This window comes from Protopterus annectens, chromosome 2.part2, assembly GCF_019279795.1.
Source record: "Protopterus annectens isolate FY-2018-M chromosome 2.part2, PAN1.0, whole genome shotgun sequence".
Taxonomy (NCBI): Eukaryota; Metazoa; Chordata; order Ceratodontiformes; family Protopteridae; genus Protopterus; species Protopterus annectens.
The window spans coordinates 590,939,366-590,961,452 of NC_056730.1; the positions used below are offsets into that span (position 1 = coordinate 590,939,366).

The 22,087-nt window shown below is 39.5% G+C and overlaps 1 protein-coding gene across 1 annotated transcript in view; it reads left to right on the forward strand.

Annotated features, from left to right (window-relative positions):
- Positions 1–4,127: 4,127 nt before the first annotated feature.
- SMYD5 (SMYD family member 5) overlaps positions 4,128–22,087 on the forward strand; it is a 323,990-nt gene continuing 306,030 nt past the window's right edge. The window contains exons 1-3 of the mRNA XM_044064454.1: positions 4,128–4,257; positions 10,562–10,701; positions 14,425–14,546. Coding sequence (XP_043920389.1) covers positions 4,128–4,257; positions 10,562–10,701; positions 14,425–14,546 — 392 coding nt within the window. The remainder of the gene's footprint in view (positions 4,258–10,561; positions 10,702–14,424; positions 14,547–22,087) is intronic.

Below are 22,087 nucleotides of genomic sequence, written 5' to 3' on the forward strand. Positions count from 1 at the left end.
AAAACTTTTACTACATTAAGCTAATGGCCATAACCCAGTCATTCCTCTATGCAAGAATGAGAAAAAGCACATTAATTTTTCTCTTGTCATGCTGTTTTTACCAGATTTTTTTGTTTTACATTACAGTGTCTACATATCTTAAAACTGAACAAGAAGAGAGAAGGGTAAAAGAAACAAAAAGAAAAAAATTAGGAGCACCTATTTATATTAGTAGTCCCATTACGCTTAAATAACAAACTTTTTGTAAAAAGTACTGTTAAGAAAAATATTTTGTTGTACTTAAAAGTAAATTTTCTCCCTCCTGTTCCCTTCTCCTGAGTATTTTTCCAAACATTAATGACATGAAGTAAGACATATGCTTCAGAGTCTGCTACAAATTTAACAAAGGCTCAGAAAGTCCAATATTTCCAGGTTTTCTTGTTTTCTTCCCGTTCATCTTCTCCCATACCCTGTCTCTGCTTCATTTCCACTGTACTCTAGATTCTTCTAGTCAGCTCTTGTGCCTTTTTCCCCCTCTCTATCATTTTCCATTGAAACACTCGAAATTTTAGTACTATAATGTAAGCATATTTTGATTAGTGTCTCAATTCATTTTCCTTTTTTTTTTAGTATAGTGCTTGTTAATGGCATTATTACATCAAGATAGTTTATTTTTACATTCTCCAATGTATTTGATGGAACTCCTTCTTTGATGCTATTTGAATTTGCATAAAGCGACAGCTGAGGGTATGTGGTGGGGGGGTTGAAAGCTTGCACTTGAGTTTTGGAAGGTACATCACGTTGTTTTAGTAGTTTTTGTTTTCTTTTTAAAGTCCTTGATTTCAACGATGTTCCTTGTGGTAGGGTTGGATGCTTTAAAAGAGAAGATTTCTGTTTGGATTTGAACATGGTTAAGAAATGTTTATAGGCGGTAGGTATGATGTTGGTGGGAATAATGTCTAAAAGGGCAGTTGGCTGATAGCTCCCCTTTTGACCATCATGTGGTGGTAATTGTCAGGAAATGCTTTTATTTAGCCCAGTAAACTGCCAAAGGAATATCCTCAGGGTTTAAAGAAGTAATCACTTCATTATACTCAGCATTGATCAGGCTAATAAGTATGATGCTCCCCTTGGGATGTATCTCACTAAACATATATCCATTGGAGCGACCCCCAAAGGTTTGTAATAAAAAAAAAATAAATAAAAAAAAAAAGCCTTAAGTCCCTGAGCTATGATGAGAGACTGCGCTCTACCTCTTTATTCAGTGTCTTATACATTTCTGAGGGGAGATCTTTATCCTCCTTACTGCACCATTAGAGATCCAATTATCCTAGATTTCCTGTGTCTCAGCAAATCCAATATCTCTACCAGTGGTAGAACCCGGGACCTAAATCTTCACCAGAAGATGAAACGTGGTGGAGGGCAAGTTTATAATCCAGTGCCTTGCAAACCTCTGGAATAAACTTCTCTTGCATGTTAAGCAGTGCGACTTACTACTGTCCTTCCCTTATTTATTAGCATTTGTCTATCAGGATAGTCAGACTGGGCAAAGTGTACGCATTTTCAGCAGAGTCCCAGGGAGAAAAGTTCCTAATGCATTAGAATTTTACAAAATATAATGGCAAAACTAGAACATTACAACATAGTAACAATGGCATAGTAAATATAATTTTATATGTATAAATTTAAGTATATATAGACCCAAGATGTTCGTAGGTTCATACTAGGCTATCTGCCCTAGGGCATTTATAAGCCTAGCCAGAGTGTGTTTGGCTTTCGCCACTCATTTTAAATGAATTTTGCTATGCCCTTTTTCGAGGTTAGTATACTGTGCCTCTGTCAAACAGTGACACAGAAGTGATACCCGGGGTAAACCTACGATCTTCCATCCACTCATCAAGATTCCTCTTGAAGAGAGTCAATGAGGGACTCTGCCTAACCTGGACTGGGATTTTATTCCAGAGTGAATGGAGCCTCTGGGTTATGAATCTGTCCCTCCAGCATGTCCTATTTATTTCAGTGCTGAGGTTCAAGTCTCTCGGCCAGAGCTCGATGGGATTTGATTTTCTGAGGTGCAGCATGTCCATTAATTCTGAGTTGGACATGGCTTTATATGTCAGGCACAGATCGCCTCTGAGCAGGCGGTATGCCACTGAGTAGAGCTGGAGTTTCTTTAACCAGGCAGCATATGCCATCTGTTTGAGCCCTTTGATCCTCTTGGTGAGGTACTTTTGGGGTCTTTCCAGTTGCTGCAGGTGTTTGGTAAGGTACATCCCAAAAGGGGCATTGTACTCAATTATGGGCCTGATGAGGGATGAGTAAAGAGGCACGATGACCTCCCCTGATCTAGATGTGAATCCCTTCATGATTAGGTGGGCTATATAAAATGTTTTTCTCACCACTTTGGCCACGTGGTTTTCAAATGAGAGATTGCTATCAACTTGGGTCCCCAGGTCCCTAATTACTTCTTCTGTACTTAATGGATTACCACCTATGTGGTAATTTGTGGGCACTTTGTTTTTGCCAAAGGGGATGACTATACACTTTTTGGCGTTTAGCTTGAGGCCATGGCTCTCGTACCAGTTGTCTGTTTCTATGAGGCCCTTTTGTAGGATGCTTGTGTCGGCTGGAGAGTCGATTATGTGAGTTAAGATGTCCAAGTCAACAGATATAGGATACTGTGAGAGGTGATTTAGGTTTATAATCAGAATGGAAGCACAAGCTGTGAGCAGGAGACTAGGTCAGTGTAAAATAAGAGTGTGAGCTAGATGACTGGATAGATATTTGCAAATTTACTCCAGAATTGACAGGTATGGCCCAGCTGGGGGAAGGAGGTTTATCTTTAAGGAGGCTACTGACAAGGTGTGAATTTTCATAGGACTCTGCAACCTTTTGTAATATTTTTGAATGTTTTGATAGTAGTGTGCTAGTGGTCAGTGTTGTCAATTCTTTCCAGTGTTCATGTAGGTTTTCTCCCATATCCCAAAGACCTGCAGTAGGTAGGTTGGCAACTCTAAGTTGTCCTGTGTGTACATCCTTTGATAAACTGTTGCCTCGTCCAGTTTAGTTTCCTGTCATGTATCCCCTGACTGTCAGAATAATCTCTGGTTCCTCAGATACTTTGAATTTGGTAAAGTGATCGGTTTTCAAAAGTCTATGCAGTATTTTAATAATATTTTGTAATATTAGGTAATAATCTGATTTATTATAATAGTGTAGTGAGAGTTGTGCTATGATTCATTAGTTTTATGGCTAAGTTGTACTTTTTACAATTGATCTTATTTTGCAGATAGTGCCATGTTCTTATTGGATAGCTGCAGTCAGTTTTTACTTTTTATTCTTTTTTGGGGTATTGTGTGCATATTTTGTGTTTGCAATGTCTGAGTTAACTGTTTTGCACACTAAAATGAATAAGAAGTTGAGTCCGTGCTTTACTTGCTGTTTAATTAGTTTAATTTAAAAAAAGTGTTTCTTAGAAGTTGTTAAATGGGTTATGATTTGGTGGCTGTATGCATATTTGTTTTTAATTATAGAACGGAACTTCTGGTTTAGTTTTGTTTTCAGTGAGTAGCATAAAATGGTGGGTTTTGATCATTTTGGTAGATTTGATAATGCACCAAGATTATAGCTGAAACATAAGCCATCTGTGTTGGTGTAGATTGATAGAGTTTTAACTGCAGGTAACTTGGGATGTTCTTCATCTCACATTGCTGCAGTCCTTACATACACTTGCTGTCTGTCCTCGGGTCGGCCCGAATATCAAAGTATAAGGCTGTGGACGTCGGGTCAGGCTTATTTCAGACATCATCAGGACGCTAGCACAATGCCGTATGCCCACGTCATATCCTCAGTTTTTTCATGGATGGTCCAGATGCAGAAGCAGCATTGCAAGTGCCGGTGAGATTTTGAGTTTTTGATTTTCATTTAAGTTTTCAGTTCCCAGTTCAAAGTTACAGCATCATGCTTTTTTATTTTAGGCTTTTTTTTCTTGCCTCAGTTCTTTACGGATGTCAGAAAAATTTAATAATTGCATTACTTGTAGGATAACGATAGAGATTATGTATTATTGTGTATTGCCTGATTGAGCACGACGGCTTATTGTCGTTTGTGTGCTGCTAGCTCTAAATACAATTGTATAAAATGAAAAGATGAAGCGTGGATTGCGGCGTTGCTCGGGCGACTATATGCCGCCTAAATGCCCTCACGTGCAGAAGGCGCCCGCCTTCGGCACAAGCAAGAAGGAGGAGGCAGTGGGCCTCAGGCCGGATGCCGTGGCCTGTGGGTGATGCCGTTTTTCCCACGAGAGGTTTCTTGGTTCCCACCCCAGGGGTTCTTTGTGTTCCCAGGGATGAGCCTCTCACAGACAAGAGATGTGGCCTCAGGGAGACAAGTCGGGCTGAGGGCTCCTCAGTTACTATCCTCTCCTTCCTCTCCTTAAGGCTCTTCCTTCTGTTTTAAGGCTTCCGCGGGGCAGGTTTTGTTAAGCTTCAGTTGAGGCCTAGCTCTCTTTTCCTCAGCTACATGTGGCCAGAAGCATATGCTTAAAATGGCAGAAGATTTGATTACTTTGATTAGGGGTTCTCCTGATAACCTGGAGCCTGAGCCTGGGGTGGGGAGGGGGCTAGGGTTGCTCTGTAGAGTTCAGATTCTTCGAAGACTTTGCAGCAGGAGTCTTCTTATTCTCTGATTTATGTGGATTCTGATAGGATTTCTGAGGATTTTTCTTTACTCCTTCTGAGGATTTTCCAGCATTTTAAGCGGGAAGGACCTCTGGGATTCCAGTGGGAAAAGGCTAGGAATGGGGATTTTTGCCTTCAGGAAAGCCTTTCTTGGCTGTTGCTCCTGCCTTTTTTGGTTGGAAGATGTTTTTACAGTTTTTTCTTTAATCTTGATTCTTGCCTCCTGCCCCCTTGCCCTTTAGGCATTATAGGTGCTTGAAGCTCCCAAGGGCATCTAATAAGCCTAGAGTCCTATAACTGTATCTTTGCAAAGAGGGCCAGGGCAGACCCAGAAACTGTGTTCCGTGGCTGCAAAGCAGGAAGGCTTCTGTTGTTAAGCCTTGGATAGATAGGACAGAGTCTGATAGACCTTTGCTATGAAGGATGAGAGCTGCCAGTCTGCCAGTGAAACACAACACACTGAACCAGCTCCTTTCACAATTGGTTGATGCCAAAACATGCTCTCCTTGTGGTAAAGTCTTTGGTTGTTAGTGCAAGTTGATGTATTGGCAGTAAAAGCACTGTATAAAGTTGTTGAGTTTGTGGTTTTGCCTCGCCTAGGTGCCGCCCTTGGTCAGTGCCCAGGGTTTGCCTAGGTGGGGCCTGAATTTGGGAGGCCATGCTAAACAAGTGACTTTGTATTTACATGGTAAATTCACATCTTGTTTGGTCCTTGGTCCTCCTTGGTCTTTACAGTAAAGGAAGACAAGGAAGGCATGTGTTACTGTTACTGATCCTGAAAGATTGTTAGTCCTTTTATCCCAAGACATTGCCTCTTTGAACTACTAAAGGGTGGACTCTGGCGATTCAGGTAGTCTAGGTCAGATCTAGACGTGTGTGTGTGGTAAGGGCTCTATCTAGGTCGAACAGAGGTTCTCCTGCACAGCCTCCCTCCTGCACGGTCAGTCCTCGTGGCAGCCTCTTCCAGGCAGAAGCAGAGAGCCGAGCTGCCTGGACAGTAACTTCTTTTCAGGGAAGGTTGGCACCTCTTCTTGGAAAATTGGCGCTTTCCAGGGCTTATGGTGTTTATTGGATATCATACACCACTTGCCACAGGTTTTTCAAAGAAACTGGGGTTTTATTTCCATAGCCAGACTTATTTCCATACCTTGCCTTTTAGAGGCTCACAAACAGGTTTCTCCTCCTCCCAACTAGGCTGTTGAGCGTCTTCCTTTCGCCAGAAAGTAGGGCAGATTTAGCCTCGTTCTCTGCTTGCTCCAACTAGAGAGTGGAAAACACGTGAAGACTAAGAAGTGGACCTAAGATTGGATACCTATCTGACCAATCTCAAAGTGATCTTCCCATGACTAACCTTTGATTTCACTCTGCTGGGCAACCTTCATTGATGGTAGGCTCTTGATGGTGCAAGGCGTCTTTCACTCTCATACTCCCATGTTCAAACTGAGATACCTGGATTCAAAGCTGGCTGGGACTTGCAGATTATCAGTTCTCTGCATTGATGAGGTTGCATCTACTCGCGCTAGAGTCTTCTGCAGTTTCTTCATGTTATCAGTTCTTTGACTTGCCCTTTGAAGCTCCATCTATGACCCAGGGACGACTAAAAGTTTTCTGGATCTATTCTTAATTTGAGTCAAGCCCAATAAGAGCTTCTCAATCGGAAAGGAAATGCTAATTTGCCTGCTTGGATCTGTGAACTGGGCCAAGTCCAGCTCCAGAGTGAACTACATCCCACTCAACCTTTTTAACCCTGGAGACAACAAAAGAGCAACAGTGAGATTTCATAGACCTCTCCCAGACTGTTTTCTCAGAGTCTGTCAAAAATAACTGTCAAATATCTTCCTTTAGTGCTTCCATCATGCGCTGAGGAAGGTTAAGTGACAAGCCACAATGGCCTTCATCTTTAGGAACAGCATGCTCTAGGATCTCGACACTGTCCAAGAAATAAATGCTTGGTATCCAATTATGGACACAGTACCAATCAGGGGCTTCAATGTCCAAACAAAATACTTTCCAGACCAAATAGAGTAATGCAATGTATTTTAACACATATGCCTCAGACAAAGGATGTGGGTGAACAGGAAGAGGCTAGTCACCTTTGTGGTGACAGATGCTACTGTGAGACAGCTGCAGAACATGAAGGAGACAAGCTCAAGGATAGTTTGGTATTAATACAAAGACTAGGTTTGATTACAACATCAAGGGGTTGGAGATGAAAGACATCCAGTCTGTCAGGTACATCAATTGCATCAAACGTGATTAAGGAATCAGGACAGGCAAGCAACATTACATTCAACACTGCCAGCTTTACAGCACAACAGAGGCATGTTTCTGCCAGGCATTATGCAGAACCTGCATGAAATGGGCAAGCAATGCTCCTCATGGATCCCTCTCAACAGGTATGTATCCAGCGTATTTTCAGACCAGAGGAGTGTTGCACAGGAACTCCAGACATAGTGTTGATCTGCCGGATCCTGGAAATTGATCCTGGCCAATTTCAGGTACAAAAAGTTTCAGAACTGCTAGCATTGATAGGGGATGCTCTTTCTCCACTGCACCGCTTCTTCCCATGCTTTTCCACCCTGCCTCTCTCCCCACAGCAAGAAGAGTGGATGCTCTTTTGTCATGATGATTTTATCCACTCGATGGAGTCACTATGCTCTGTACCTCCTCCTGAGAAACTCTCTCCAGTTCCGATTGGAGGAGCCAAGCTCATGATTTTAATAGTCTCGATTGGCCCATTTACAAATGTGGTTTCTGCACCTAAGGTCCTGGGCAGGGAGCCTTAAATGGCCTTTGCCCTGGCCTCCATAGTTTTTTATGGAGGAAGGAAGCTAGAAGGCCTAGCACATCACTAGCACTCTGATGTCACCTTCTGCATACTAGTTTGCCCTGAAGATGGCCTGTTTGAGCCTAATTTAGTGGCCTTTTGATATCTCACTTTGTTACTAGACGTGCCGTCTCTTCTAGAAAAGTTCAGTTTTTGATAATTATTTTTCTCACTATGATTGCACCCAATGGAGTTTTCCAATCTTGTTGAAGCAATTTTTAGAGGCTTTGAATACATTCTTCAATATCTTATGAGTACTCCTGCTTGGGATTTCAATTTTGTGCAGCTAAAACCTTCGCCTGCAACTCACCATTGTTTCAGCTACCTTTGTTCAAGCAATTGTTCAATTGGCTTTGTTCAAGCAATTTCCACACCTTGCAAAATATAAGACTTGAATTCCAGTGTTTCGCGGCTTTTTCTTTCTCTTTCCTGTTTCTCTAAGACCTTTTAAGCAACCGCATCAATCTGCACAATCTTTATGTGCCTTGAAAAGGTTTTCTAGTGCAAGAAGGGTTTCCAACTTATTCAGAAGCCTACTTGAATACAGGAATCTATGGAAATAGCATTTTTTGAGATTTCATTAAGGGTAGGTATCTACCTTGTCGCGTATTATTCCTTTGGTAGTCTCAGTGTTTCCAGGTGCAGTCTCAGTTGCCTAGCCGTTTCGCCTATACCTTTGGGGCAAAAAAGTACAAAGAAAAACTATTTCTATCACTTGCCTTTGTATTTTTTGTTATTATTTGGAAGCAAGTGGATTCCAGCAACAGTTCAGGCCTCATTCTTTGTTGGGTTAACTTTTTTGCCTTGAGTTCTCAGGGCAAGCCTGTACTGTAACAAACAGGATTGGCTCTGGAGTTGTTTGCATACTTTTTCTGTTATTCCCATCATGGCAAGAGTTAAGATCAGGCTGGCGGCCACTGCTGGGGTGCAGGGCATTTTGGCTTACTCTGTTTCCTTAAGGGGATTAGGTTTGGAGGAGCTACTCTCAAGTTTACAATATGGCTTGTGCTGTGCATACTCTGCAGCAGATTTACTCTAAGTCACTCTAAGGCCACTTCACTGCTGCCTTGCCTGGGATGCAGGCATCTTGCTGCTTCCTTGTTAGCCCTCCCTCCTTCTTACTCCTGCTGAGGTGGTTGATTGGGTGAAGGACTGCATATTGTAAGGATGAAGAATATTGTACATATAGTGTACCTACCATAAATGTAGTTGTTTGTTGTCTCAAGTTTGAATTTCCTTAGGGTCTTCTAGTTTCCTTCCCTCCTTCCCTCTGTAGTTAGGTCGGCATTGTGATTTGTACTGTACATATTGTATATATTGTAAATTAGTTGGACCGACGTTAGCCTTATACTGGTTTGGTCAGGTTTTGCGGCTCTTTGGTTTTGACCTTTATTTGGTTGGTGGGGCAATGTTGGGGCGGTTGTATGACTTTTTTATGGCCCGTCCTAAAACTGTATTTGTACCCTCACCTGAATGCTTCAGTCAAATGCTTCGCCTTACGCTTCTATTAGGGTTCTGTGACCCGAGGGAGGACAGCGGACTACCCAAGTGTAAGGACTGCAGCAATGTGGATCTTCGAACATCTACATTTATGGTAGGTACAAAACTGTACTTTCAGCTGGCAGCTGTGGAACCTGCAGGTACTGGTGTGGAGTAGGCATTAGTGTATGTGTCTGAACACACCTTCAGTACTAGAATCCCTTGTAGAGACTAGGTATCACATCACAAGTGTTTTTGGGGAGACTAGGAATTCCTCATGAGCATTCTTGTAGCAGTCCCTTATACACCCCGAGATGCTTAGGGGGCTGGGAATTCATCACTTGCAAAGGCATGGGCATGTCTTACTGTAGTCCCTGACACATCCTCCCTTGGTCCCACAAAGTTAATGATAGCACCACAACTCCAACACACTTATTTCTCACCCTTACTCAATGAATGGGCTATTGTGCTTTTGTCTGGAGAGATTGAGCAGGTTTATTGGCAGTCAGGAGGACTAGATGACCATCAGTAGACCATTGAGAAAAGAGACTTAAGGGAAAAAAGTGTGGACAGAAAATGTTCACACATTATACCCGATGTATTTTTCTCTCACCCTTTATCTGGTGTCTTGTGTGTGTGTGGTGTCTTGTGTGTGTGTGTGTCTGTGTGATATTAGAAGATCCATACAATACACATGCATATATCATTTTAAGCAGCTGTTTATAGTTTTGACTTGGGATTCATTTTAACTTGCTGCCAGACTGTCAGTTTATTTCATTTCAGGTTTAATCAGATTTTTTTCTGGTTGTAATTATCTTTTGCCACAGTTAAAGATTATTTCTAAAGGTGAGACATGACCTTTGTTTTTTTTAATATAAAAAAAAGTGTTTGCATGCATAATGTAAAAACAAAGGTCATTTTGCACCTATGCGTTAAAAATCATTTTTTAAAATGGCTTCCAAATGCAGAAGACTAAATACAGTGAGACGTGTTTACAGCATTAATATTCATAGGAGGGCAAGGAGTGGTTGCATCATTCTGGGTTCCAGTACAGTTGGATCAGTGTAGGTAAGTAATTGTAAATTAATGATGTAATTGCCAAACTGTTAAATTATCAGTTTGGTAGAAAACTGTACACAATATGGCAATTACATCACTAATTTACAATTACTTAATGTACTCTAATCCAGCTGTGTGTTAGAGCTGGAACCTGGAATGAAGTAACCAGTCCCTGCCCTCCTATGAATAATAATGCTATAAACACAGCTCACTGCATTTAGTCTTCCTCATTTGGAAGGAATATTTAAAGCTTATATTTTTTTAAAGGCTTCAAAACATACTTTTCACCCAGAAAAGTGTTTGCAGGCATAAATATACATGTGAACACTTTGAAAAAAAAAGTGTGTTTTGTGCCTTTAAAAAGATTCAGTTGTTTTATAGTAATAGCATGTATTATGTCCTTTTCGATAAAGGAACTTCATTACAGAGTTCAAATGCAGACTCTCTTTTAATGGAATTTTGCTTTCCTTTTACAGCACAGCAGACAATTTAAAGGTTTACACTGTATTTTATTTTTGATCTTTTTCTTCTCAAATAGCTTGTGATCATTGTATGCGATCCTTGGAGACTGCTGAAGAAAATGCACGGAGGCTGTCTGGAAAGCCTTTACTGGTTCTGCCACATCCAGAACAATGCACTATTAGGAAGGAGCATCACCAAGCATGCCCACAGTGCCAGGTAGGGTGGGGATTCATGAAGACTTTAAAATAGAACAATTTCTGGAAGTGTTGTAGGCTGATAGAGATGAGTTTTCATGTTTTAGAATCTGCTTAAATAAAAAGACCTGTGGATTAATGCAACAGTGTTTAATATAGAAGTAGTATCTATTCTCACCCTTTTAAATTGCATAAACACAAAGATTTCTTAGTTGTTGATCTTGACATGAACTCACAAACCAAGAACCAAATGGTTAAAAACAAGCCAAGAATAATTACCCCTGTGGTAGTGGGATAAAATGAAATGAACCAAGCCAGCAATAATATTCAAAACTTTAATAAACGTTAAGCGCTTTTGTTCCATAATATTGGAACTTCATCAGAACTAAAACCATCAGACATGCACCGGATTATGTAACACTAAAGCATATCACATGAGATAAGCTCAACCAATCACTGGTTAAAATTAACATCTTGAAACAGTGTAATGCTTTAATCTTAAAATAGAATTAATGGAGCAGGCTTCATTTGTTCTAGGATGGTTAGTGGCATTTAACAAAACCTGCCATTTAAATTCACAAACCTTGGTAAACCATCTATGTAAATCATGTTTTACCTGCTCAAGGGCTTAAAATAAGGATTACTATACTGTGCAGTATGTTTATGTAATGCATTGGTGCCCCCCCCCTTTTTTTTTTAATACATCAGAGGTGGTCTGTCCTGACAAGGTTAGATCGACCCCCTCTTGGGTAAAAATTTGGCATCAATATGTGATTAGAAATAAAAACCCGAAAGCTCTCCCCTTTATATAACCCCTGTAAATCTTAGAAAAGCCAACTAAGCAGTATCTTAAAACATAAGATTAAAACAATCCAGGAGTTGATGGAATCTATAAAATTGGACAAATTATTCCCTCTCCTTCAACCACTACACCTGAACCATAATATTAGTATTAACACCAAACTAATAAATCTCATAGACTATCCCCTCATTAAAGACTGTACAATTTGGGATATATATAAACATAAAAATCAAAACCTTCATGACCTGCCCTTAGCACTGAAAGTAAACAATAAATATACCATTATCCTACGTCAAATTAGAGAAATTACATCAGCACTAATCAAGACATAATGATCAGGACATAAATACACTTATCGAAATAATGACAAGTCTATCTAGTAAAGAAAAAATGCTCTCCAATTCCTGTAAACTGATAAATATCATTAAACATGCCTTCATCTGTTTATTTTCCAAATACTGGGATCAATATGGTACCACATTCACAGATTAACAAAAACTTAAGACAATCAAATCTTAAGGCAATCAAAACTACCATTGAACTATCTCCTTTTAAAAAAAACTCATATACACACAACTAATGATTTAATAACACCTATCCTACACCCTTCTTCCTCAATAAATTTGACACTAAAACCTCCCAGTCTTGCACATGTTGCTCTTATCCGCAAGCCAACCTCCTGCACATCTTATGGTTTTGCAAACACACTCTCAAACTTTGGTGCTCTCTTAAAATGTGCCTAGAAAAAATGGGCCACCAGAAATCAACCCTGTCATGGGAACTAGCTGTTCTTCATATCTGTAACGTTAAACTTTCTAAAATAAAGCATCATGTCTTAATTACACTTTGCATACTAAGGTGTATATAACGAAAAACTGGTTAGACCGTACCAAACTTTTTTGGAGCAGATTTAGGAAAATGGCATTTAAATGCATCTCCTCACAAAAACTTATAAGTACCACCAATAAGAGATTCTATTACAAGAAATTCTGGAAAGTTCTACTTGACCAGGTCCTAAGTGATTAGTAAAAATCATTATCTGAAGAAATTATCATGTATGGTTTGGTTTCTTGATGGTCTAAACAGTCCATACTATTAATCTGTGGGTTTGCTCTTACTCACATGTTTACTTGTCTTCTTATACATTGGATTGATGTATCACTACTTAACTTTGTGCTCTATTCATTCAGTCTTGTGTACAAAGGTAGCACACTTGTAGATATTGTATATATATTTTTTTTGTTTTTGGTTTCTAGGCTTCAAAGTGTGTTTCTTTGTACATATATTGATTCCATTATAGTCATACATGCAGTTACAAATGCCATGTCCAATTTTCTGTTTTTACTTTAACTGTATCTACTTCCTAAAAACAATAAAAATCTTAATTTGAAAAAAGAACTGGGCTTCCACAGCTTTTCTTGGAGACATGATTTCTAGTGGGTTTCTCTCTTCCCCAGCTTGTGGATATCACAAAATTATTTTTGTTTTCCACAGCATTGGTTGTCACAGTAATTAGAATTCATTTTTGTGCATTCCCTGTCCAGACCACTAAGACTCTTTAGTCTTTTAACCTATTCACCCACGCCCCCTCCAACTGGCTGAAGCCAGATTATCATCTGAAGCAGTAGTGGGGCCAAGTTTGTTCACATCTGACACGTGTAGTATTTATAAATGTTTATCAGGAAGCTTGCAGATGGGACCTATATTGTGGAAGTTTTGGGACCCACATGACATGTATCACTATATCAATAACACCCATTACTTACAGATATACTGAGTAAATACTGTTTGCCTGTCATCTGAGATGCATGAAAAGAATGGTTTTAAATGACCGTTGCTGGTATAGACAGTACACATTTAGCAAGGTGATGTAGTTCAGTTTAAATGTGGCCATATTTATCATCTTGCCATTTGTTCTGGTGGTTTGTGGAGGGAACTGCATAGAAGTGAAGAAATAAGGATGAGAGCACCACCATCCTGATTGTAACTTTGTAAACTTACCCTTTCAGTACACATTTTGTCTTTAAATGAAGCAGCTGAGTTGGGCTTGGCCTTCAGAATTTGTAAAGTGTTACCATGCTTGCAGGTCCAGAAGCCTGTTTCACATACTCCTTGCATTTGTGATGTCGCCTCATGCTAGCTCAGTAGGAAAGGGAAGGGTAAAGTTTTGTGACATTCATAATTTGTTTGGAAAGAGGCTTGTGAACCAGGATTTTGAATGATCCCAGTGTCTGAGATGCAGAATATAGTGGGAGAGTTTGTCACAAGTACTTGTGCTGCATTGAGATGTCTGATCAGGCCATGAAGCTTCTTTGTAACCCTTGAAAATGTGTATATGCACAACTCTTGTAGAAGTTTGGAGCCATGCCCTCATGCCATAAGAATGTAATAGGGGAGCAAGCAGTTAGAATCCTTATGTCTTGGGAATGGGAAGTAGGGGAGCAGTCGTCGCAGTGTTGTTATTGTGAGTGGAGTTTGCCTGTTCTGTCCATGTCTGCATTTTTTTAATCCTGGTGTTCTACTTCCTCAGTATTACATAAAGTGGTTGAACTGCCTCCACTATACTGTATTACAGTTTTCATTATGGTTGAAAACCATATGCAGAAAACTAGTTTACCCAGGTTATAGAGACAAATTAATATGCTGAGAAAATATATGAATAAACTAAAAGTGGTAATAACAAATTTGGCATAAATACTTGACTTGGGTCGATATGGACCCTTCAGTTGCTCTGCAGGGAGAATGCAAGTTGTTGTTTGCAGATCTCCGGCTTTTTCACATTAAGTGTTGTTTTTTTCAAAAATGTGTTCAATGTTGTTAATTTGACCAAGGCCTAACCTTTCTCTTTTCCTTCTATTCACTAGCAGTCTGACATCAGCTGGGAAAATGTTAAGATTATTGGAATGTGCATGTCTCTAGTTTGCTAACATTTGTTGTTTACAGGTAATGTACTGCAGTATGGAATGTAGGCAGGCAGCCCTTGAACAGTATCACAGAGTTTTGTGCCTTGGTCCTTCAAAAGATGATCCAAAACATCCACTTAACAAGCTGCAGGAAGCATGGAGGTTGGTCTTTTTACTACACTAATAAAATCTAAAATTGTGGTTTTCATGCACACCTGGAAAAAAAACGGTCTAAATGTATTGCTCCTTTTTATCAAGAATGATGAGGTATATTTAAATGTAGTGTTTTTTCTTCTGATTTACAGAAATAGTGATGCTGTTATCTCTCCAGTGTGTAACATTATTGTGTGGAATTTCAGCTTCCTTAATTAGTTCCTGTCCATGGGTCTGTATCACTTCATCAAAGTTTACTTACCTCGAAATTCATCAAACCGACATCAGCGAAAGTTCTTCTCATAGTAAGAAATCACTTGGCCAGTGTACCTACCTGAGCACATGCCACAGCACATCAAACCCACCAAACTGGGGGCTACGCCCTTCACCCCCCCCACTTGTATATATCAACTCCGAGATCGCACTACAGTGGGGGAAAAGGGCACATTTCTGTATGTTGGCCAAGTGATTTCCTTCCCTGAGAAAAAGGTTCATTTATGTGAACATTCGTTGAATAACCGTTTGAGGCAAGTAAAATTTGTTGAAATGATATAGAGCCCCAGTCCACTGAACCCCCCCCCCCACTTTGTTTTGTCTCTTAACTTCATCAGTAAATTGTTTGGCTGTCATTGTGCTTCCTTCTAACTTGCTGCAGCTTAACCTTTTTGATTCCATGCAGCATCCTGAAACCAAAGCCAGTCAGCCTGCATCAGCTTTCATTAAATGTTTGAAATAGCCATGAGTGTACCTGATATTTCAGAATCAGCTGTGTCAGATGAATGTATTATGGAGGAGTACCTAGTGCAATAAATACCAAAAAACTTAATTTTTGTATCCAACCAACTCCAGTACTAGGACAAAGTAATGTAACGAGTCTTGTAGTGTTGTATAAAATGCTAAACATATATTCTTATCTATACAGTGGCAGCGCTCTCAACCTCTTAGTGCAGGAATAAGAGATTAAGGCACAAAGTCAGGGACAATTTTTAACTGTTGCTCTCATTTTACTTAAAGTTGCTAAAATAAGTTTCTAAAATAATGGGTATTGCATCAGTATGCATTTTTTAAGGTTATGAAGTCTGAAACTCAAATGTTTATTATTTAGCAATTGCAGTCCTCAACATTTTGCCAGAAAAGCACAAATTGTGCAAGGATCAGAGTAAAATCAAAACTAGGGACATTTTGCAAACTCAGAGATAGCCGAGAGCTCATTGTGGTGGCAAACAAGCAGTATGTGTATATCTTACTTGTGTACTTCGTGTTTTAAGCCATCACCCTGATATAGTGGGATAAAGCCCTAACTATGGCCCAGGCAGTCTGGATTTGATTAGCGACTCTGGTGTCTGAAGTGCTGGCAGAGAGAAATGGGCACTACCTAGGGTGAGAGGCAGTTGCTTAGACTCTTCCTGAATACAATCCCTGGTAGAGACCAGTGATGTAATGGGTGATGTGGTTCCCAGATGGGGAGTAACCTTCAGAAGCAGCAGGCAACCATGGGAGGGAAGGGGGTGAGTTGATCATAATAATCATAGTGGCAGGATGATGTGCAGTCCTGGGACACCCTTAGGTTCCTTATTGACCCAAACCTTAGTAAAAGAAAGTCTGAGAATGATAAGTAGAGGTAGGCAGACACTATGAAGGACTGGTAGAACCAAGATGTGCTGATGGTCAGTACTGAGTGTGAGGGGGAAAACAAATGCATGTTTTCTACTAACCTAGGCCTTAGTTTGTAAGTGAGTAAGGTTTACCCTTACTTGTGGGTGTACCTATGCCCATGTAATATACTGTTTGTCTCCATCAGTTAGGAGAAGGATTTCTGTTCTGGTGTAGTGTAGCCATGTGGTGCAAGAATTTCAGGAGAAAGAATACATGCTGAATTAGATGCTTTTTGAATATCTATTATTCTAGTAGTTATGTTCATAACTATCCAACACTGTTGAGCTTTCTAATTAATATGGCCTCTGCTTTTCATTTAACATTAAAAGGGATAGTCTTATCAGACACTTCTAATGAAAAGGCTCTTCACTGGAAGAACTGTATGAATTCTGGTGTGGAGGATAGCCTTCTGCTGCTATGATGCTCCATTTGTTACTATCTTTTGGAAGAGGTAACCTAGAAGTGTTTGCATCTTCCTGGCTGCACTGCATGTAGTGTGTTAGAGAGGTACAGAATAGTGAGAATGATAAGCACTAAAATCGTTTAATCTTTATGAAAGGTGAAGAAAACCTAGATTTTTATCAAGGTTGCATGTATGAACAGTATAATATTAGCCTACTATGGATTATTTAATTTTAATTATTTCAGTCTTGCATTTTAAATGAAATCCTGCTGAAAAGGCTGTCATATTTGTATCCTGAATTAGTTGTCAGATATTCTTGAGAAACGGCAGGAAATCACTATCGTGACAACCCCAATGATCAAGTCATCTCCTTCAAAATACCGTGTTATATACATCTCGATCCTACCTAGAACAAATAAGGAGAAAAATAAATTCCTTACTATTTTGTTCCTGTAACATTTCTTCCTTTCTCTTCAGACAAAGCAGGAATGCCATCGGCAAAGGCATTCTACTAGCGCAGCTTGAATATAGATTTCCATTGGTTGGAAGCATCCAAAAAAACCCCCTCCACAAGCCAAAACTATAAGCAACTCTATCTGCATTTTCATTACCCTGTCCCCTAAAAATGAGCATCATTGTATCATGCTTAATAAAGCCAATCGGCTACCTGTCCAACAAAGTGCGAGCCTGCTTCTTGGATCCCAACTCTGCAGTCTTCTCAAAGAACACTGCTGTTCTTCCCTTCCTCCAACCTAATTAGAGGACACCCCAGTTAGTCTAAGAAGTCTTAACCACTTTGGTCTGGGACATTGAAGAAATTAAACAGACTTCATTGAATGAACCATGTCATCTCCATCCTAGGCCTCAAACTGTGGGAATCCCTCCCTACTAATCTTGAAGACATGACCTTGTACCCTTCATTTTTTTCTCAGCTTAAACATCCTCTCAAGTCCAAGTCAGTTGATGCTTGTGCCCTGGACACATCACCTAATTCCCCACTCTCCTAGTTCAGCAGTCTGGCACTTTTGTCTTCCTCTCATTTCCCTACACTAATATTGTGACCTCTCATCCACATTGTATATAATTAATTTCTGTATGCCCTTACTTTACACTTTGTGCTCTATCCCTTCACTATTTCAATCTCTTCTTCCTCTTCCTCCTCCTCCTCCCCCCGTTACTCTAACCATTCCTTCCTATTTTCCCTTATACTGTCTACTTTATTACTTAATCATTATCACTATTGATTAATTGCTATATTTACACCACATTTTGTTTGTATTCCTAATATTTCTTGGCTTGTTTGTCTACTGCCATTTATATTTGTCTGGATTGACTGAAATAGATCCATTTAGATCCGTGGTCTACCCCGGTTACCAAAATGCATGAATAAGTAAATTCCAGGAAACCGCACATGAGTCTGTGGCCATCAGTTTAAAGCCCATCATAACCCAAGGTGTACCTGTAGCAGCACATTTACAAGCCTCTTTCACGAGCTGCAATGTTTGATACCTCTGCAGCCTTCTCTGTATTTTACAGTGTCTGTGGCTTGTGTCATATTTATAGGGGAGACAAAAAGGAAGACCGAAATAAGGATAATTCAATAAAAGTGTTTAAAAAATATCACTTGTGACCTAGGCAAACCTACATTTTATATAAAAGTAGTTATGCTGTATTAACAAGGTCATGTTTACAAACCTTATGCTTCACATATATTGCATAACCTAAGCAACATTACATAAATTATTCAATTCCTGCTTTTTTTAATCAAGAAACTTCTTTATTAAAGCATCACTTATGACATAGGCAATCATACATTTATATAAATGAAAACAAACCACACAGACAAAATCCTAATTGCAAACATTTTACATCACAAACCATACTGACACACTCCCAGTTGCAGACATTATACATCACTTATAATCTACCCAGTCGTTTTCAGTCAAACATTACATAAGCCATGTAAGTCCTGCTTTCTTTCAAACCTCATTCCTCCCCTGTATGTGTTGTTGCCACACTTCATATTTTTTCCTATGTAGTTTGCTCCTACCCTTTTCTAAAGATCTCATTTCCAGTTGTTTTATCTCTTACTGTATTCACTACTTCTAGTGTAGTGGATTTAGAGTTTGATTTCCATTTTCTAGTAATTGCTTTTTTGGCAGCCACCATAATTAGACACAGCAAGGCCTTACCGTGACTAGACAATTCTGATTCTACATCATAGCTCAGAAAAATCATCTCCCTCATCACACCAGTGTGCCCACCCATCATCTTGGACAGTGCATACCACAGAGAATCCCTGAAGTACACCAACTCACTGCAATCCCAGAAAATATGTTCCCAATTGCCTCTTTCTTCCCAGTCATACCTCTAGCATTTGCTGTCTACCTGAGGAAAAATGTTCTACTTGGGGTACAAAAATATCTATGTAAACATTTCTAAGCAAAAATCCTCAATCTTCTGGATTTTGTTGCATGTTCGGGAGACGTACATGTATCTTCCCATTGTTCCTTTGTGAATTGCTTATCCAGTCTCTCTTCTCAATCCTTTCTAACCTCCTCTGATTCTTATAGTTGTCATGCAGTATTTTGTATACCCTACTAATTATTCCTTTTTTAATGGCAGCTTCTGTTCTAGATTCTACTAAAAACTCTGCCAGTGCTGGTCTCTTGTGTAGGATCTCCCTATTTTTTTCTCTTTGCCTGTACTGTGATATCAGTCCTTGATAGGGAAGGCAAATCTAACCTGCAGTCCAAATAAATTCTTGGCATCTTCTCATTCTGTCATCTTTCCCTCTCTAGTTATTTGCTACCAATACCTTGGTTCCTTTGCCAGTTTTCTCCAGTAAATTCCAGCCCCCTCTTGCCTATTCTCTGTATCCCTGCAGTCATCCCTATCAGCAGAATCTCCTTTCTGTATTCCTGTGTTGGCTTAGTTCTTAGGATACTTTCTACTACTTTATAGATATAATATTCTGTATAATTGTTTTTCCCTTTAAAGGCCTGCATCTAAACTCCCAGTCTCGCCTTATTTCTTGAGCTTCCCGTTTCATCATCATCCCTTTCCACTTTGAATTATACTTTTTTCTGCTTGTGCTATGTATAGGAGCCTTAACTACGTAGCTGTGAAATACCCCTTCAAATTGGGTAATACTAATCCGCTCTGTTCTAGTGGAAGAATCAGTTTATCCCACTTGACTCTTGCTGTTTTCCCCTCCCAGATAAAGTCCTTCAGCTCTTTACTAAGTGCTCTCCATAACTTCTCCTCTACTTGATAACAATATATCTGACCTGCGTATAAGACTAAAAACATTTAATTGCTTGTATCTTGCTATCAATATCCAAATAACAAAACTTCTATTTTCTCTTTTAGTCTCTTCCCACATATCCTTAGCTGCCACACCAGAATAATTTTTAATTCTTACTCCTAAGTACTTCATTTTAATATTACCCACGTAAATATGGATACTGCTGAGCCAAATCATATGCGAGTACATAATTTACCGCTATTGCCTTTGTTTTTTAGCTTCATTAATTTTGTATCCGAAACTGCCTCAAAATGTTCCACAACATTGCAATGTCTCTCACTGGTTTTGTTGGGTATAAAATAATATCTACAAATACGGCCAGCTTTTCTTGACGACCATACTAATTGTATTCTTGAATTTCTGAGTTCCTTGTTTTCTTTGCCAGTGGATCTAAATATAATGCAAATAACAGAGGAAAGAGCTCAACACTGCCTGGTTCCTCTGCTCAAGCAGAAATTATCAGAGAAGACCCCACCCACTTCAGTTTTCACCTCAGATCCGTCATATCCTCCTAATAAACCTTTATAATTTTTTCAGGAAACGCATTTGCTTCCATTGCTGTGCTCATAAAGTCCCAGCTTACTCTGTCAAATGCTTTCTCTGCATCAAGACCCACCAACAACAATGGTATTTTCTTACATTCTACTTCTCGCTGGATCATCAGTGTTCTGTTAATGTTGTCAAATGTTTGTCTCCCCACCACAAAACCACATTGATCCATATCTACCAATTTTGGCATCAGTTTTGCTATTCCTTTAGCCATTATAGACATAAACTCTTTATAGTCATGGTTTAATATTGAAATGGGCCTGTATGAAGCTGGAACTGATGGATCTTTAACATCTTTAGGTATTACAGCTACCACTGCTTTCTTCCAGGATGTTGGTACTTCTCCTCGTAAAATACTGTTAAGCAAAACCTTCAGATCTTTCATTTTTCCCCCTCCTAGCTTCCAAACTTCCACAGGAATACCCTCTATTCCTAGGGGCTTTCCTGTAGATTGGTTATACATCATAATTTGTATCTCATGTCCTCCTATCCTAACCGTTGATAATTGAGCCTCATCTACCTCTAACCTTGGCATGTTTAAGTTTTCCATAAACATTTCCATCTGTATCTTTTCTTGATTTCAATATTTCTCTTGTTTTATACAGTTTTTCATAGAATTTCTGAAATATTTCTAATACCTCTATATAATCTTGTTACCTTCCTTGTTACTTTCTGTTGCCTCGGCCATTGTGCTAAAAGGTTTTTTTTGCTGTAGTATTAACGGCAGTCTTTATAAACTTGTGTATATTATTGAGGAAGTCCCTTATTTTCTGTTTGGCATTCTGCAGTTGATCCCCTTGTTCTGTGAGATTCCCCTGTTCTGTAGTACTTAAACATTTGTCAGTCCCTCTGAATAATTCTTATGTCTTAACCATAGCTCCCTTTCTTTTATTTCCACCCTATTTTTCAACTCCACATTAATTTTATTCCACTCCCTAGCTATATTTTCAGAAGTAATATTTATCCTTTTGAATAGCTCCTGAATAATCTCACATAGCTTCTAAATAATCTCCACTACCCATTCCTTAAACTCCTCTTTTTTTACGTGGGAAAGCTCCATTGTCCTGTTTTTATTTCATTATCCTCTGTTTTTATTTTTGTTATTGGTGTATGAGCTGAAATAGCTATTGGATGCTTATCAAGATCTTCAGTTAAATGCACTTGTTCATGTCAAATGTAAATTCTGTCTAGCCTAGCCATGTATTTTATATAAGTTCATAGGTGTGTGCTAGGCTAATGCTCCTGGGGCCTTTACAAGCCCAGCCATAGGATTACCGTGGCATAGTGCCATCCAACCTTAGTCCCAGTGCCTCTGTCGAGTAGAGCAACTGGAGTTCCCCCCAGGGTGAATTTTCTGTTTCCCATCCACTCATCCAGATTTCCCTTGAAGAGGGTCAGCGAGGTGCTCTGCTTGACATGTATGGGAAGTCTATTCCATAACATGGGCAGTCTCTGAGTTATAAACCTGTCCCTCCAGCATGTTCTGTTAATTGTGGTAATGAGGTGGAGGTCTTTGGAGCATGTGTTGAGGAGGGATTGGGATTTGTTAAGATTCAGCATTTCTAACAGAGCTGGGTCAGACATGGCCTTGTAAGTCAAGCAGAGATCACCTCTAAGTAGGCGATATGAGACAGA